Here is a 19,327-nt window from a genome sequence, read left to right on the forward strand (position 1 = left end):
GGGCATGAGAGTTCTGAATGCAGTCTTCAGTATCAAAAAATCCAAAAAGGCACTGACTACCTCAACCTTTTGCATGTCCTTTGTCCCTTGATCTTTATCTGTACTTAGCAGCAGGCTTACAGTTTCTTCAGTCTTCCTTTTGCAATACTGTTATAGAAGCCCTTCTTGTTGTCCTTCACATCCCTTGCTAATTTAAATTCCAGATGCCTTTCTGATATCTCTATGTTTTCTTATATTACAGTAAATCAGTTAAATTCATCCCACTGGTAGGAAGAAAACTCTAAGGAAGAACTCACTGGAGCCATTTACACAAGGGAACTAGCCAAATGCATCTAAATCTTTCAAGACTTGGAAGCAGTACCCAGATGGAAAGGGATGATTTCCAGATGTCAGCCCTCCATGGAAGATTTCAAATCCTCAAAGAAAATAGCTCGTAGAAAATTCATCTTATAAAAGACATCAGAGAAAGAGAAAAGTCATTGTTCTCTTTTGTTGCTGTGCTTCTCAAATACTTTCCCAAACTGACTCTTGCTCTATATTTTTTAACTCACAATGCACATTAATAACCAGTTGTCTTTTAACATTCTGCCAGCATATTGTATCTACTTTCACTTGGAAAACTTCTGTTTTTTCCCCATGGGGCATTAAGATAAGCACTTTATTAATTAAGCTGCCCAGAATTGGATTCAGATGATTGGGAATGCTACCACTTCTGTCAAGTGTAAGACATAATTTTTTGGAAAGATGAAAGACAGCTCTGAAAAAAATAATAATTCAGAAATCCATGGTTGAGCACACACTCAGGGGCCAAGGCACTGTGTCCTTCAAATCCTTGCTCCCTAGGGCCTTCCTAGTAGAATCTTGATGCAAACAAAATTTTGGAAAATAATAAGGGTTATATTCCAATTTGTCCTCATAATGAAAGATGAAAATGTTTCCAACATGTAAATATAAAAACCCTCGGAGAAGATAAAATGTGCTCTTGATCTTTCCTTTAAAGATTATAGTTTGCTGTCAGGCATTAGTCTTCATATTTTTGTGTGAACTATGCTGTAGCTTACAGAGGGTTCAACACATTTGCTGGTTTTGCTATCAAAAATTTGTGACATTGTTTCATTAAATACATCAGGTGTGAAAATGGCAGGAAGAGAAAACAGTGACTATCAAAGAAGGTGCTGCCAGAACTCTTTTTTCAAATGACTTTCCAGCCTGAGGTTGTCACTGTAAAGCTAGAAGAACTGATATCAGCTATCTTGCCAAAATTATCTCCTCCTGCCTTTGATGCCAAATGTTTTATCTCTTTTTCTTTTTAACTTTTTGCAACGACGCACAATGGAAGAGTTCCAGTTTCACTTCATTTTTCACTAAAACAAAGCACACGGTCACACATTTACATCTGCTACTTGCTGTATTAACACCCAAAGCCTGCCTGGCTCCTCCTTTAGCCCCTGCCTTCAGGCACATTTCTCTTTCCATGGCAGGGACCTAAGGCAGCAGGTCTCCAGTTGTATTCCAACTTAAAATGGCAAAATAGTACATTCCTTTGAAGTTGTCCATTTATACATCATCTCTTGCACTGTTGTCCATTGCCCCTATGAAATACTCTTATGGGATGCTATAACTGTTACCATCCTGATTTCCTAAACCATACTTTTTTTTTTAGTTCTTGAAGCCTCTTCCCACATCAGCTTGAGAATCACTTTTCTGTTTCTCATTTTGTGTAATATTTTGGCTGATGCTTTCCTGTTTAATGACTATCTAACCACTTCAGTCAAGGCCTGGGAGCTTTGCCTAGCAAATGAAAAGGCTTTCATCAGGGATTCATTTTAGATCTTCCTGTATTCTTGCTGCATATTTTGACTCAAAACCCACCCAGGACCTGCTTTCTAAACCCTCTCTACTTCTGTCCACCTTGCAAGAACAGCTTTTAAACTCTTTGCTTTTAAAAATCCATGAGCTCTATCATAGATTCACATGTCTGTTGTACCACATTTGTGTGTCATCTTGACATGGAGTGCAGGGCTCTTCCAGTTCCTGTGCTACGTAATCAGTTAGCTAATTCTTGCCAGAATTGTCTGAAAAGTGGTTTTAAAATCACCCAACTATTTTCAGGACTTAATGTTCCTTCTAAATAGTTGTATTGATATCCTCCCTCTGTACAAGCAGAACCAAGCACTTCTTCAGTGCTCTTTCAGGTGCCCTCTGACCTCTGGGAAAATTCAGCTTCGATGAGGAGACATTTCAGTGTTTCTGCTCTTTCATTTGGGGCCTATCCCACTGTACTCTTGATACCAAGGACATTTCACTCAGTCACCCCAAGAGCAGGACCTGGATAGAGACCTGTCGCTTTCAATTTTACACCTGATCTGTCTTCATATGCTGCTATAACATCAGTCCAACAACCTGTTCACCAAAATGACTGTTTCCAAGTCATTTTGGCAGAAATGTTAGTCTCTGTTGCGACGGTGTTCTCCCCCTGCCCCCAGCCTGACCTTCGTTTCCCATAACCCTGCTCAGTTATCAAGCAGCAGTCATCAAGGGTGTGTCTGGTCACGATGGTTGCCTCTGGCTCACAGTGGATTCAGGGGGGACGGAAAACACCACCGCAGCCCAGGGCTGATTTGGGCAATGCGCCCACCTAACCACAGTGCTGGTCAACGTCCGACTCAAGACAAACGTGGAAGAAACTAACTTCTGCAGCTGGTACGCAAATATGACCGAGTCAATCATCTCACCCCATAAACAGCGAGCAGCCCAAGAGCCCTTTGTGCTCTCCTGGATGGCAGCAGGCTGCACAACAGGATGTCCCTTTGAGTAGAGATGGCCCTCAAGGTTACACCTGCCGCAGAGATCCCTTACTCCTTCATACTGAGATACCTTGCCACAACAGATCCTCCATAAGTGACTAACAGATTACTAAATGTTGTAAGCCTTGCTAAGATTATATCTTATATTGATTGTGCACATATAATCCTTTAGAGATAAATCATTGACCAAGTCTAGGACTAAGTTTGGATCCAGCTGCACCTAAATGCCCTTCTAGGAAGGAGTTGAGAATGCAGGGAGGTCCTCTCTGAACCTCATGACTCAATGGGAGGGTCTATCTCACAGTTTTATCTGACCTTGTCTTCTATGCAGTGGATAATCAAGTGTACCTTGTCATCAAATCTTGTTAAATCACTGTTGCATTTACCATTGAACTTTGTTAAGTCACTAATTTATAGCAATAAAATATATTGTTGCTTCATTCTTGTGAGTGAAGTGCATCACACCACCTGCAACACCTTTAGAAAAAAGAAAATCTGATTTTTCAGAGGCATAGAATGTCATAAACAAAATGATTCCCCAAAGGATACGAAAAGGAATTATTCTTCAGTTCATTGATTTTAAGGCCATAAGGGACCATTATGAATATCAAGTCTGAACACCTGATAAAGGCAGGCCATGGGATTTTCCACATTAATTCCTCCATTAAGGCCATACTTTGTAGTTGAACAAAGGAACAGGTTTTAGACTGGCAGCTAATTAGATCCATTAGAAAATGCCACTTCTCTCTCCAATTGCCCCTAGTAATTTTTTTTTTAATAGATACACATAGTAATTTGAAGTCTTTTAAAATGAATGTTTAACTTCCTATCAGAGCTGGACCATTTACATCTCCTAGAAGAGAACATTTGCTGTGAAGAGCACAAGTGCTCACTCAGACTTGGGAAGCAGGTAAGAGAGAGATGAGTCCTGCTGAGAAAAAATATCCTGATTCCAGCTGAACACAGAGTAACCCAGGAGAACAGGAAATAAATTAGGGAACCATTATTAATAGTAAAAAAGATGATGCTAAGCTTTGAACTACAGTTCTCCATTTGACACAGAGCAGAGCAAAAGCGGCACGTACAGCGACAGCTGTGTATTCCAGACAGAAGGCACCAGCTTCTCTATGTTTGTGGTCAATACACATATCCCTATAAAAGCAGGCAGAGGGTAAGGCTGAACCTGGGCAGCCCAAGGCAGCACATGAATTCCCACATTTTTCAAGGTTTCTGTGATCTTTTGCTCACAGGGGTGTGCCCGAAGGCTGTTTACTCCACTGTTTACAGGAGGTCACCCTATATTTGCACAGTGCTGAAAGGTCCTGCAGGTGGGTGGTCTGCCGGGAGCAATGTGTGAGGCAGCAGTGCTGGTGGGGTGATGCAGGATGCAAGGCTGGAGGATAAGAGAGGAGCCTAGCCTCAGACTTCCGGGTGGGATATGCAGAAGGTGGCTGCTGAGGCAGGGAAAATGCTGCTGGTGCTTTACTTTTGGGCCCTGGCATACACACCATCAGGGAGAAGGTGTAAGTAGGAGCAGGATGTTGGAGAAATCCATCTAAAAGCTGTTAGGAGTGGCAAGTGGCAAATTCCTACCCCCCTATCACTCTTTTCTTTTTTAAGGAAAGGCGTAAAGTCACACCCAGGTTTAACCAGCCATCAGTTGCTCCAGATGACACGGAGAGGTGGCTTTTCACAGCAGTGCAGCTCCGTGCTCCTTCCCTTCGCTGTGCCTGTACAGCCCAACCCAAAAGATGGCACTGGAGAGTTGCTTTGCAGCAGTGACCGTAAGTTCACAAGGAGCAAGACAAGAACATCAGACCCGAAATTTAGGGAAGGACTGCAGCAGAGCTGCTAATCTCACCTGAAAGGATGGGCTCATGTCCAATTACAAGTATTTTCCAATTCACTGGAAAAACCATTACACTGATGGCAATTGGATTGGTGCAGCCATGGCAATCTTGAAAGCATTTTGTGTATCGTTGATTAAATGATATAGTGGTCAAAGACTGAAATTGCTTCTCTAGCAAAAACCCAGAGTGGATAGTTTTTTATTTAAAATGAGCTAATATGGCACTTTTATTTGTAAAATCACATGAAAGGAGGAAAATAAAATTGAGAGATATAAGAGAGGGAAAGCACCCCTTTGTTTTCTCTTCTGTCTGATTATCACCACACTGTTTTAAAAATCCCTTTGCTTCCCTGTGTAATCAGGTTGATTAAAATCCTCCAAAGAAACAAAACAGCTGCACAGACCTCCAAAATCACACTCCTCTCTACTGTGTGTGCATTGTATTCTTTTCAACAGCTTTGTTTTCAAATTACTCTTTTCCCTTCATTGCCTCTGAAAGCCTATTACTGGATTTATTAAAACAAAGACGAATAAGCACGCTGAATACAGACACAGTGATTGCCTCAACACATGTTGCTCTTGCAAGGAGTACTGCGCTAGCAGGTCTAACTGCCGGCTGTTGCTGAACTGACGGCACAACAAAGGAAAACCCAGCTGAAATAATGGAAGTGTTCGCTAAAGGAAAGCTCCACATTTTGCCCCTCTACCACGTGCTGAAAAGCTAAAATAATAATTATTAAGCTGAAGTCAGACCATGACATTTTACTTCAGCCCAGCTAGGAGGAGAAATATTCCTATATAGTCTTTAAAGTGACCCGACACCTTTCCACTGTCTCAGGCTGGGAGCAGGTAGTGCTGCTACATGCTGCTGCTGCAAGCTGTGCCTTCCAGCGGATTAGCCCAGCAGGGGTGGCTTGGGAAGGGGCCACCCTGCCTCCTTCCCAGGCTGCTTGGCTTTGTTTTGCCCAGCTGCAGGAGGGAGAAGGGATGAGGAGAAGCTGGTGGGCAGGCTGGAGGTAAAGCACACAGCACACGTCGCGCACTGCACGTACGCACGCTGTACGTGTGCACTGCACTTATGCATACTGCACATACATTACATATAGGCATGCTGCACACCCCCTCCCTTGTAAGCAGGGCCTGGTGCCATCGAGGCAGCTGCCACGGCTGCAGGCGAGCTGCTGGTGACAAGAGGCCAGCAGAGCCTGACACCTGGCCGTGAGATGGAGGGGAGGGAAGAGAAATGCACGAACGGTGGTGGCTGGTGAGGTGGCACACCTGTGCTTGCACCAGTCCTTGCACCAGTGCCCGTGTGAACCAAGGGGTGCCCGACAGCTAAGACAGAGCTCTCGGGGCCAAGCCCCATCCTCCTCCCCAGCTGATTTTTCACACGCAGGTTTAACCAAACTGGGTTATACCTGCTCTGTGAGGAGGTGCGTTCCGCCTGCTCCTGGAGTGGGAACTGGTGCCAGAGCCACGGGTGACTCCTGCCTAGGCAGCATGGAGGGTGCCCTGTATCTTACCGAGCCATCCTGTGCTGCTGTCCCTGCGGTGGAGGGGGCTGTTCCTCGCACAGCCCATCCAGCATTTTGGGTCCTCTCAAAGTGAAGGGAGGGACAAGCTGCAGGCAGAGGAAACTCTGCAGGTGCCCATGGCTGTTAACACTGCCAGAGCATGCACAAACAAGACGCAGGTGCTTTTATTGCTGGCCTCAGTCAGTATGATGGCTCAAGGTTTTCCCAACTTTTTGATTTTCACAAGAAATTTAGTTTCTTGACTGGGACAACTGATGTCTTTGTTTTGCTAGACGGTAGCATTTAAACGTGTTGGATGTAGTGCAAGGTGCACAGGGCAAGCGCTCGCTGCCTTCTTGCCGAGCAGCTTTTCCTGCCTGTGGTGGATCATCCACCTCCTCCCTGGCCACCCCGCATCTGGGCAGCACTGTCCCTGCCATGGGCACTGCCAGGTGTCCCTGTCACTCTAGTAGTATGAAATTTTTCTTTCTCATCATGGAGACAAAAATGCCTCAGTGGTATAAATAAGCCTACACTTCGTTTGACAGGACATTTCATGTTTACTTTAATAGTTAATAGAGCCTTATCTGGGAAAGTCAAGTTGAAAAAAACACTTCTCAATTCTGAAATAAAGTAACTCTTAGTGTTTAAAAAGATGATAATGCAGTACCTGCTAGATAACGAGTAAACATTATCAGCCCTATGCAAATGACAGAGGACAGGGCAGCTTTTGAAAATCCCAAAGGCTAGACATTTTTTCTGGCTAGAAGAAAACATGTGCCCAAAATAGTTTTAAAACAGTAAAGTCTATGTGTAGTTATCCAGATGCAGTGAAATGCTGACCCCACAGATGTTAATCACCCAATGAAGTCAGTGAGGTCAGAGTTTTACCCTGAGACTCTATTTTTTAAAAATAATTCATATTTCTGACATTTTTATATACACTTACATAGCACAGACTTACAGACTTCCTGTGTTGTGGCCGTGTGCGTGTGTGTGTGTATATAGCAGTACTTGTCCTAATGCTTTGTAAAATCTTTAATGTTTTACAATACTCAAGATTTTCTAATTTCTCTTTATCGCCCTATTCAGAGGCCACTACATATGTTCATATGTTTGCGCTCCTCTCCCCAGTGCAAACCACTGAAGTCCCGGTCTAGCAGAATGCCATAAAAGCATATGCATTAAGAGTGTGATAAAGAGCAGCCCTATTCCACAAAACATGGGGGTGCTTTTAAGACGCAGTGGTGCTGCATTGTTTTGCAGCACGGACCTAGAAAGGCAACAGTTTTTTCCTTCAAAATGCCATGATATGGAGATTGGTAGATTCGTATAGCTGTTATGTGTACTTGGGCAAAAAGAATAAAACAGATGCATAAAACTAGAAGTCAGTGGCAGAATTGCAGATGCATCCTTCTTGGGAGTTCTGGACACCCTAGAATAGGCAGATAGCCCTCCAGCCCCCTGGCCGATGGGGTGAGCTCCTAGCAGGCACAGTGCTGGGACCCCCACAGAGGGCTGAGCTATAACACCCACACACTTTCCAGAGAGTTACAGAGGCAGATGGGTCTCATGCACTCAGGTTTTTCTTCTAGCAGAAATGCTTTAGCAAGTTTGTAAACCATTCTCCTGGCCCAGTTTGGCAACTGCATCTTCTACAAGACCATTTTTAAAAATGTATATCATGGCATATATTCATATATTTGTGTTTTCCTAATTGTTGTATTTAAGAAGCTAATTTTTTTCGTGATTTTACCCAAATACTTTCATAGTGTTGAAGTAAGAATACGTAACATCATTTTATTTTTCAGATTCCTGTCCTGAAATCTCTGCTACTCACATTTCAGAAGGGGAGTATGTAATGTCCATATAAAACAACCAACGCTGCCATTGCTCACAGCAGCACTGGCATGTTAAACAAACTTTGTGGTAGAAGAAGTTTTAAAATCCCTTTTGAAGCCTTTCCCCAAGCTTTGTTAAACAAGTCACTTTTTCACCAGTTTGATATGGATGTTGTAAAATTTCCAGAGACATTTTTAAAAATCTGTATCTAAGTTGACACCTGCAGTTAATGTATGCATCTGTGTACGTGTCTAACCTCGTACATTAAGCTGTTTCAGCTGTGGTGCTTATGGATGATTAAAATTATATCATTATATCTCTTTCTTTGATCACAAATTAGTGTAACACATTATCTTGATTCTCAGTAACGTCCAACTTTGATGTTATATTTAATAAAACATAATGCTGTGTTGGAGAATCCCTTGGGAATCTTTAATTTCTTTTCTTTTTTTAATATATATTACATTTTAAATGGGATTAAATCTCCTGATTAGCGAAGCAGGCTCTTGCTGTAGCAGATAAACCCTGAATTCCTCAGGGCGATCTATAGCCATTGTTAAAGTAGCTTTCCAATATGTGGGCAAGCTCAGCAAACCCCATGAGAGTTAAGCAAAGTATTTCCCTTGTGCTGAGGCTGGTTTCATGCTCCAGCCCCAACCTTTGCTTTGTTCATTCATCTTCCTCCACACAAACATTTGCTTTTACCCATAGAACTGTTGGTAAGGCTGTACTGTAAAGTAGGTGACAGAACTGGTGCAGGCTTTCAGAGACAAGCTCTCCCTGCCACCCCAAACCCAAAAGCTGTGTGGAGAGTTGCCTGCACAAAGCTATGGGCTTGGAGAGGCTGTGTCACTGCAGAGCATCATTCAAAAGGTGCAGCGAGGCCAGCTTCAGCCATCATCCCCACCAGGTACAGTTGCTTCTTGCTGCTCATGGGCTTTGTGCTGCCCTGAGCTGGGCCAGCACCACTGCTTATGGACACCCAAGCAGTGCCGGGAAACTGGTCAGAGCCCAAGAAATAGGGCACTTTGCCCAGAATTGCCAAGCTGCTAATGTATAAGGCTTTGGCATGGTCCCTGTGCTTGAGCAGCCCTTGAGCAAATGCTTGGTCAGGCTTGTGCAGTACGTGGTGAGGAACAGCAGCAAGCTAAGCTACCTGCAGTCACAGCACAGCTGGGAAGGCAGCAAAACTGGTGCTGGCTGGGAAAAGATGTCACTGAGTTGCAGTTCAAACCTGGGCGTGGGGCTAGGGTTATCCTGTTAAAAATACTTCTGAAAAATGCTTGGAAGGAATTGAAAAGCAGGTGAGGCTACGAAGGCTGGGCAGAGACAGGAACGGACTGGGGCAAGAGGAGAAGAGCAAGGCTGATGGGCAGGTGGATCTTATCTCACCCCGATGTGCTCCAGCAGCTTCTGGCTGGGACAGATCTGCTGCGTCCCCTCCTGCAATTTCTCCAGCATACAGTCTCATCCACAGCAGCTCATCCTATCTTCATTTTAATTGCCTCCAGCAGGTTAGTGGGGGCAAGTGAAGCTTAATAAACTCTGGCTGAGAGAGGAGGTCCTTCTTAGCCTGCCTAGCAATGAAAGTAGCCTTGAGAACGTGGGGCCATGTCATTATGCTCTTTATTACATTGGATAAAAACTATATATTACAGAAGTAACATAGTACAGTTGGGCAGTGACAGGCCAAGCAGCTTTTGCCATATTGCAAGCATAGGAAAATTCTTTATCACTTTGGCTTTTATTGGCTAACACAATTGTCTTTAAAAGTGTCATTCACATATGATGCAGGAAGAAAAATTAAAAAGTACAATAAACTGACTTGCAAAATAAAAATCCAGATTAAAAAGACATAAACATAAAAGACCTTTTAACTCACTATAGTTCTGCCTCTTGAGTTGTCAGGCTTTTAATGTTTCTTTGGAGACAGATAGATAGATAGATATAAAAAATAAAACATTGCTGTGAGATACACTTCTAAGCCTGTAATTAGCTGAATAATACTCAATGAAAAGTTATACATAAACCCACCTGATTTTTTTATAAATAATCCAAACATTTAGTGTCATGGTAACATTCCTACCTAAAGAGCGCTGAAGTCTCCCTGCACAGGCACAAGCAGAGCTTTATAATACAGCTGGGATTTTTGGTCCTTCAGCATCCAGACCCAGCTTGGGTATCGTTTATGTACCTAAGCAGTTTACAGAAGTGAATAGCACAGCTGCCTTTTCAGAGAGCTACTCGTGTGTAAAGCTAACTCTTTCACAATGCAATCAGCAGAAATACTCACAGTGTATAAGGTGGTGTTTTAGTGTTTGCAGGGTTAGTCCAGAAAAAGAAGGAATAGAACAGAACAGAATGGAATAGAAATAGGAACAGGAACAGAAATAGGAATAGGAACAGGAATAGGAGTAGGAACAGGAATAGGAATAGGAAAAGGAACAGGAACAAGAATAGGAACAGTCACAGGAATAGGAACAGGAATAGGAATAGGAATAGGAATAGGAATAGGAATAGGAATAGGAATAGGAATAGGAATAGGAATAGGAATAGGAATAGGATAGAAAGTTTGCATATTTTCAGAACCCAAAGAAGGGGACATGGGACAGGAGTAGAGGTTGTTTCTTTATGTCTACACAGTAGAAAAATATCTCTTCAAATTTACACAGCTAAAAATGTTTCCTTCATACGTGATCCTTCCACTCTAGATCACTGGAAGAGAAGATTACTGAGCCAACAAGAAGAAACGTTTCACAATATTACTGGCAATTAAAAAAAACCAAAAAACAACAAAATGAAAAAAATCTGAAAGCTCTGAGAGAAGAATATATATGATGAAGAATCTGTTTGCATAGATGTAATAAGTGAGCTTGATAGCAACACAGCAAGGCATTGCTAGCACAGTCCCAGATAGCACAATGTGAAAACAAAGCAAGGCCAGGGAGTCTGGCAAAACACAGGCAATGGGGAAAGCCCTCACAAACCATCATTAGCTTATGGCTATCTTTGGTGACCAAGATTTAATAATTTAATAATTTAATAATTTAATTTAATAAAATAATTTAATTACCTTCTGCTTTGGTTTCCAACTGGTACCTAAATAGCTGGCTCCAAAGTGAACTGTAAATTGCATTACCAACTGTTTGGTTTGACGTAAAAAGTGAGCAAGTGAGGCAGGCTGGGATCCTCACATGGGCATATGCAAGCCCTAAGCCCTACACTGAAAACCTGAGTCAGCAGCAAGGATTCCCCAAACTGTGATACTATCGATGAATGTGCCAGTCAGCAGCAAGGGCTTCTGGCTTTCCTGGCAGTGTATAGGTCCCCTCTCAACTGCTAAAATCAAGGTACAAAATCTGGTCATACAGTCTCTTCCTCCCTCCTGGTGCACTGCCCCCAAGCCCTCCAGCTTCCTACTATCCTCCCAGACCAGGACCTGGCCCCCTGACTGCTGCAGGATATGTCCTAGCACAGACGAAACAGATTTGCAGCAGTTCCTCTGCTGTTTGGAATATGCACACCACAGTTCAAAAATCCCTGGTATTAAACTTGAAAGACCTGAGCCTAGCAAGGAGCAGTAAGAGTGACATTTAAGGCAGCAAGCACCAGGCATTTTAGAAGAAATTGCTATCCAGTACAAAGAAACAACCCCATAAACCACAGAATGACAGAATCTGTCCCACTGGAAAACAGCCATGAGAGACGAGCCCTTGCAAATGCATCTCTGATCTCAGAGAAAAAATTAGAAAACTTAAAGCTGACTCTTGAGAAACCAGCTTTGCATTGTCCAGTAATTTATAAAGTTTAGTTTAGATAAGTGTTTGAGTTGATGACCTGACTTTTCTGAGGACAACGACCATACTGGTACTACCTTTAACAGGCCCTGAACTTTGTGCTGTTGATCCAAAGCAGCCAACATCATCATGTCAGTGGTCGTATGAGCACAGGAATTAATTCAGCTCAGTACTCAATGTACTAGAGAACTTTCCGCTTAGTAGGCAAACGGTATCACTTTGCTCAAGACCCACACCTATTTGTTTGAGGAAAGTGTCTATGAAAATACTGCCATCACAGTTTATGTGAAAAGTATCTCCATGAAAAAAATGTAGTAGTTGCAATTCAAATGACAAACTGTAATCCACAGAACTCAGGAATAGAGCTGGCTTGAAGGAAGCAAAAATGCTTTTCCTCTTAAGAAAACTTTTACTTTTTCAGGGAAAATTTGACGAAAGAATGTCCTGGTCCCAAAAAATAGTATTTTCTTTCTAAGAAGTGGAACAGTGCCTTGAATTCAGGAGGGTCTGCTTCCTTCCCTCTGGAAGGTAGCTTGAGGGCCTGTCTCCTTCCATAAATTATGTTTCCATGATGTTCCCCTTCTTTACAAAGAAACATAAGATACTAACCCCATTTGCAAAAACTTGGCTTCAGTTGAACCTTCCTCCACCTTGACTGTTGGACAATATTTCACCAATCCTTGTAAAAAAAGTTTATCTTACTTACATTTCTATACTGGTAAAATAAAATTTAAGCAAATAGAAGAATTTATATATTTGTGTGTGTGTGTATATATATATGAAAGTATTATACACACAGAGACATATATAGATTTGCAGTAATTAAATCAGTGTAAAGAAACTCTCCACTTGAAACAAATGAATGCACAAGGTATAAATAAATACCAGCTAAATACATATCTTTCTGTTTGGGAAGAAAGGGTTGTTTTGTTCCCCCTGCCCCCAGTAATAGTTATGTGTTAAAGTTTTTCTGCTGCAATAAAATGTGGGGGTTTATGAATATTGTCAGAAATAAAATTAAAAAACTCAACTGTCCTGCATGTATACTGTATTTAAACATACTCTACTCCTGCATTACTCTTTTTATCCAGACAAGTCAAATGGTACCGGAACTCTGTTTTTCAGTCCCACATTCTTCTTTCCTTAAAATCACAAATCACTTTGCCCTGTCCAGAACATGAGGGCCAACATGCACACTACTTACATTCCTCTGTTAATCCCAGACACTAAGAAATCTCTAAATTAAAAATGGTATAGTATTTGAGGCTTTAAAATAAATGTAGATGAAGCAAAAGGCAAAGATCAACTCTTAGGAAAATAAACTGCCCACACTGTGAACAGGAATAAGTACTGTAATATTTCTGAGTTTCATGGTGCTGGGAATTCCCTCTGCAAGCCTCTGCTTTCACCATACATTGATTTTTATCATAAGCTGTTCTAAAATTAGAAGAGGCCACGATCTGACAAGTATCCTTTCTGTTCAGTCGTAGCAGATGGAAACCATGAGGTGCTTTCTCAGCTTGAAACTGTTCCAAAATTTAAGGCACTAATCTGACATATTAAACCGAATTTTTATAAAGTCTTGTGTCTTTACATCATGCAACATCATTTATAGCATGCTGGGCAGTGATAGTTTAAGTTATGAAATGCTGTATCACAAAGCAGATCAGGCCTGGTTTTGTAGCAGGTCTCATGAATTTCTTCATCCAGAAAGGATAAATTTTGTGTGGGAGAATTCTGCGTAGCACCCCTGCAGAGCAATAGATTAAAACCAGATTTTAGCTTTTAAACCTCTTACTCAACTATAAATCAGGAACTAGGATTGATAATGGCAGCTGTCCATCAACAGCAATGCAACTGCAGATGAGCATTAGTAGTTTTATGACTAAAAGGAGTTCCTTTTTTCAATTATTATTATTATTATTATTATTATTAAAGAATACCTATCCTCTTCTATTTTAAGTGTTTCTAGGCTCTGAATAGAGAGTGATTAGATCCATGTAGGTCATCAGCATGGATAAGGAAGATGCATTTGAAGTAACAGCTCTCTAGATTGCAGAACTTTATTCTGAAACTCTATCCCGTGGGCTTGAGCTCAGGTGCAGCATTTCACCTTGCAGATCCCTCTTGACAGAAGACCTGGAAGGGATGTCTACCACAGTCGGCAGGATTCTGCCCCTCGGTTCATCGTTGTATTTGCTGGGCAATTGAAAGCTTTACGGAACTCTTCAAAGTTGCTCATGGCACCGATAACTCTGCAAAGAGAGAAGTGACTGACATGCACATTGTCTTCTGTTAAACACTACAGACCCATAAGTGTTTCAGTGTGTTCACCTCAGGTTGAATTTTCAGGCTTTCCATGTCATTTTTCCACAAATAAAACCAAAAAGCTCAGGAGAAGCACTTCCAGTTAAAGTTAATGTGAAGACAATCTTGTTTCATTTGGTGCTTTAAGAAGCATTTAACTTTGCTAGAAACTCAACAGAAAACGATTGCATTTTGTGGATACCATGTGATTTAGAATGATTCTCTAATCTGACCCTTGGCAGCAAAGGTGGAAGATCAGCCGTAGCCTTGCACAGTGGAATCCTCCCAGCACCTGCCAAACAGCTGCAGGCCAGCAGGCAGGCAGAGGTAAGCACACACTGTGGTTGTGCTGGAAATGGTTTGATTTGGCTCATGCCAGCCAAATACTTGCAACAGCACCCTCTGCCCACCCCCCACCCTCACCCCCACCCCATCCCACCCCCCACAAATGCTGGCTCCCTGGGACTTTCCAGCCTGAAGCCCTGGGGGACAAGCACAGACTCTCTTCTTGGCCAGCTCAGCCTTACACCTGTGAGCATCTCAACTCCTCTGATATTTTGGAAATACATTTTCTGAGGCTTCTGCCCTGACCAGTTCCCAAGCTCTCTCTTGCTTCCATCACAGGTGGTGTGATACTGACAGAATAGCACATCCCTGCCTCACACGAGCTAGGCAATGTGTCTGCATCGCCGACTGGCACTTTCAGGCATAGTGGAAGAGCTTACTCTTTGTTTGCAGCCATCCTTGGCTCTTGCTTCCATGTCTGTATTATTTCATGCTGTTAGAAATTATTATTTTACCATTGCTAGATTGGGGTTGTGGTGTTTGCAGATTTTTTCTATGCTTTTAAGCATCTTGGAATTTACTAACCTGAAATTTGCAATGGTATTAAAGTAAACAGCATCCTGAGTTAAAAGCAGAAAAGTATCTACTGAGATATTAATTGTATGCCTTTTCACCCTCTTTGTTATGCAGTGGGAAGTCATTTTTCTCCACTGCAGACAATCAGCTTCTCAGCATAGCTCAGCATGGTAGAAAAGATTCTTATTACATTGATTAGACTTTCTGTGAGTAAGAAAATTTGCAGTCAGCTGCTGCAAAAATGTATAAAGGTCAGTTTTGTAGGGAGAATTACAAAATTAGGTTAGCTTTCAAATAAGATATACAGCTTTACTGTAAAAACGTTGCAAATACGTATTCAGGGACTGGAACAGTAACAGCTGGTCATGCAGAACTGCTGCTGAAGGTGGTGGGAGTTCTGCCTGCCATGTGAGGGATTTCACTCGGAAACCAGCATTCAAAAATAGCACTGACAATTAAGATCTGGAAATCTGTCAATTAAAAATAAATAAAACTGGAATCTAGCCAGTGAAATATCTTTATGTGTCTATGCATGTGACTTTTCTACCCATGGTTTGATATCACCACACGTTAACTGTGGAATCAGAGTGGGCTGTCTGGATTTCAACCCATTGAACTACAGTAGAGATGTCTTCCCCTGAACAGGTCACCCTGGGCTCCACTGGCAGTCAATAGAAAGATGCACTTGCAAAGTCTAAGTAATGTAAATGTATTACTTGCAGAAGGATGGGGTTTATATATATATATATAGACACAAACACTTTAAAAATGCCTATTCTTTTTTTGACTGTGAAAAGAAACTGGGGTGACTAGCTTAGATGCACACACCTATGCTCAGGATATGTGTTGCTCATTTCTACCATCTTTTAAGTTACTTTTTGTAATTACTTTTAAAAGGGCTGTTTGGGCTTTTTGGATAGCAAGAGCTGTCAATGTTGAAACTAGCTGTACTGCTGTTATAATGGTCTTGGGACATAAATGAAGCAAAGCTGGGGGAAATAGATAATATAATTTGTTAGCCCAGTCAATAGAATTTGCAGGAAAAGATAAGCACCACAGTTTCTCTTCAGATCTGAAACAGAAGCGTGTTTTGGGTATCTCACATAAAAACTATGAAAAAGTGTTGTCTGTATTTTTCAGGCCCCAAATTAATCTAATCTTCTCTGGAATTTTCTTTCTTAGCCCTATTCCTTCATGACTTATCCTCTATCCCCAGGCTTTCCTGTATATTTTGCAATTTGCATCACCTCATGGGAATGTAGCTACTTAATGATTCTGAACATATAAATATACATATAGGTAAATAAATCTGAGGACTTTAAAAGACAAGAGATGGTTATTTTACCAAAATCTTAACAAGGTTAAGGAATTATAAAAGAATATCACACTGTAGGGCGAAGATCAGTCTGATACTCCTGTCCTCATTGTCATGATCTATTTTCAATGGTTAAAAGGCATGCAGATTTGCATACTGCACTACTTTTACCATGGCTAGCTGGCGTAACAGGTATTGCAAAGGTCTGGGAGTACAGGTTTCAATGCAGAGCACAGAGGTCTACCAAGACCAAGCATACACACCTGCAATGCTAGCTTATACTAAATTTATGTCATCCCGTTTCCAGTTCCATTATTTCTTAACCTGTTCTGATTATAAGTAGGCCAGGGTGTGTTATGCATGCCATGTTTGTATCTTCAGCTTTGGCATGGCTGAATATGTCAGAGTACCTGGAAGCAACCTCAGAGATCCCCTGTGAAGACAGTGTTGCTATTTTTACTTTACCAAGAGACAAGTGAGGCAAAGTGGGCTCATATCACCTAAACTTAGCCGCAGATAAGATGGGATCCCAACTCCCTCTTTAGTCAACAGAAAGTGGTAGGAATCTCCAGAAGGCAACTAATCCAGTGAATCAGCTTGTGGAGTCAACATCCTTCCGCAAATACTGAGGTAATGTAGCACTTGACTGAGGACAAACACAATTCTTAACATGAATCTCAACAGAAACAACCGCTCTTGGTCACAAAACCTCTGTGGAGAAGCAGAGAAAAAATCTCTGGCTTCCTTGTTCAAATGTAGTCCTTAAACCTTCCCCCTCTTCCAGCCTCTCCTTCTTGGGGCTCATGGGTGCCTGTGGACAGGGGAGCCTGGGGGAGGCCTTTTGAGCAAAGACACAGACACCCTGTTATGGCTGGACTCCCCCAGCTGCTTCAAGCAAAGTGTCTCTTGAAGTTCAGCTGAAGAGTTTAATCTTGAACTGAACTTACAGGGCATGTTTTGCTTTGCATTATCAATATAATTCAAGATATTAACGTTAAAGACTTTAATGAACTCAGGCAAATTAAATCAAGGACTCTCCTAATATTCACTGGTTTCTAAACTAGAATTGCATAGGGGGAAAAAAAAAAAAAAGTGATAGATGAGACATTTTAGATACCCAGGCCATGATTACAGGACATCACAGGTATCAGAATATGTTCTGGCTCAACTGCTTTTGAGATAAATGCAAGCCTTTCATTTTTACAGAAGAGTATTTGTAATAGCAAAAGATCAGCTGAAAAAAACCCCCACCACATTTCAATTTCAGTCTAAAGCAAGAGCATAGTCCAATTTTGTGTTCATTCTTAAACGCCTCTTAACATGCTAAATTTCTGCACTTGTATGCTGCAGTGATTGATTCCATATGTGTGCTGAGTAAATACACTATTTGCACTACCTGAATTGAGGAGGGCTGTGAGCTCCAACATATATTTGTTCTCTCGCAGATTCTGGTCTAAAGGAGTTGCATCTTACCTGATAAAAGACAAAAAGCAGAAACAGGCATGTTATCTGGGATCTCTTTGTAAGTAAAGCAGAATGTAATGTCACTGTTAAGATGCCTATTACTTACTATATGCACAAAATGGCAAGACACAAACTCCTGTTCTGTTTCACCTTTGCTAACTTGCAGTTTTCTGTTGGTATATTCCCTTGGTTTTCAAATCCCTTTTTGAAAAGGTATATTCCCTTGGTATATTCCCTTGGTTTTCAAATTAGTGGATACAGCCTCCACCCATCATTACTCTCCACCCACTCATTCCCATCATCTAATCATAACCACTTTACTAGTTCTTTTTTTTGAAGTTCTCTATAATGTTAACTTGCTTTTCAGCTTGTGCTGCAGCACCTCATGCCTTAATAGCTACCAAGCATATTTCTTGGTCTCAAAGCTATGTAATGTGTGTAAAAAGTACCCGTAATGATGCTTATTATCTCTAGAATTGCAGCTGTATTACCTGATGTATTTGTTCCATGATGGAATGTCAGTTTATTTTAAAATTATACATTTTTCAAGTTTCCATCAGTGGTCCCCAATTCATTATTCCTGATATGATAACCTGACCCAATTGTAACTGACCACAAAACAGGGTAGAGAGAATATTTGCATAGCTAAATAGTCCCTCTTTTGTTGTACTCATTGCATGAAAAATCCCCTTTAAGCAGCCCCTACCTTACTTACACAGCCCTGTGCTGAATGTTTCCTATCAACAAAATCCTTTGAGTCAGACTGCCTATAGGATATGTGGACTTCAGTGCAATTTTGTCTGGCTGAAGACAGCCCCGGCAGTTTGGATGGGTCTGTTGAGTGTCTTGAGCTCTGTGAAAGCAGGCTGAGCTCAAGGGTACCTGGGATACACTGCTCTCACTGTGAATGTGCCTCCCCTCAGAGGAGGAGACACTGGACATAAGATTTCTGCAGTGGTCCTGTAAGATCCTCAGATATTCCCTATGGCTTCAAAGTTTTCTTGGAGAAAAACTGACACGGTGTGAAACTCAACTCAGCATAAACAACCAAAGCTGAGTCTTGTCATTGGTCAATATTGTCAAACTGAAATGGTCACAGGCCCATATACTGCTACACTGACTCTCAGCAGAGAAATTATTTTCAGCCAGTGTTGGTTGCATTGATTGCACTGGATATGCTGTTTCTTCAGTTTTAGATGATTCATTCCTTCAACTGCTGGGCAAACTTTTATAGCCCAGTTTTTATCTTTCATATACAGTGACTTTGTCCCAACTCTCTTAACCAAATAATTTCTGATTCTCTCCCTTATTCTACATGTTTTTCTAAAAAACTCACATCCCCTATCAAAGTTTTGCTACAGCATATTTAGTGTACAGCAAAGAAAGATGGCAAAAAATAAACTAAGTTTTTCTTCACTGCTGCTTAGTTTCCTCGAACAACATGCTCAGTAATGAATGCTGGTACATTTGCAATAGGAGTCTGTGGTGGAAACAGTCAGAAATTGCTGTGTATTGCAAGCGCCAGAAATCTGGGAAGCTAAAATGGAAGAGGCTAAGGAGTCATTATGTGC

The 19,327-nt window shown here is 41.6% G+C and overlaps 1 protein-coding gene across 1 annotated transcript in view; it reads right to left on the reverse strand.

Moving 5' to 3' along the window:
- Nucleotides 1-11,080: 11,080 nt before the first annotated feature.
- PHEX (phosphate regulating endopeptidase X-linked) overlaps nt 11,081-19,327 on the reverse strand; it is a 113,801-nt gene continuing 105,554 nt past the window's right edge. The window contains exons 21-22 of the mRNA XM_056329663.1: nt 17,689-17,765; nt 11,081-14,064 (exon numbers count right to left, since the gene is read on the reverse strand). Coding sequence (XP_056185638.1) covers nt 13,962-14,064; nt 17,689-17,765 — 180 coding nt within the window. The 3' untranslated portion in view covers nt 11,081-13,961. The remainder of the gene's footprint in view (nt 14,065-17,688; nt 17,766-19,327) is intronic.

Source organism: Falco biarmicus, chromosome 2 (assembly GCF_023638135.1).
Source record: "Falco biarmicus isolate bFalBia1 chromosome 2, bFalBia1.pri, whole genome shotgun sequence".
Lineage (NCBI taxonomy): Eukaryota > Metazoa > Chordata > Aves > Falconiformes > Falconidae > Falco > Falco biarmicus.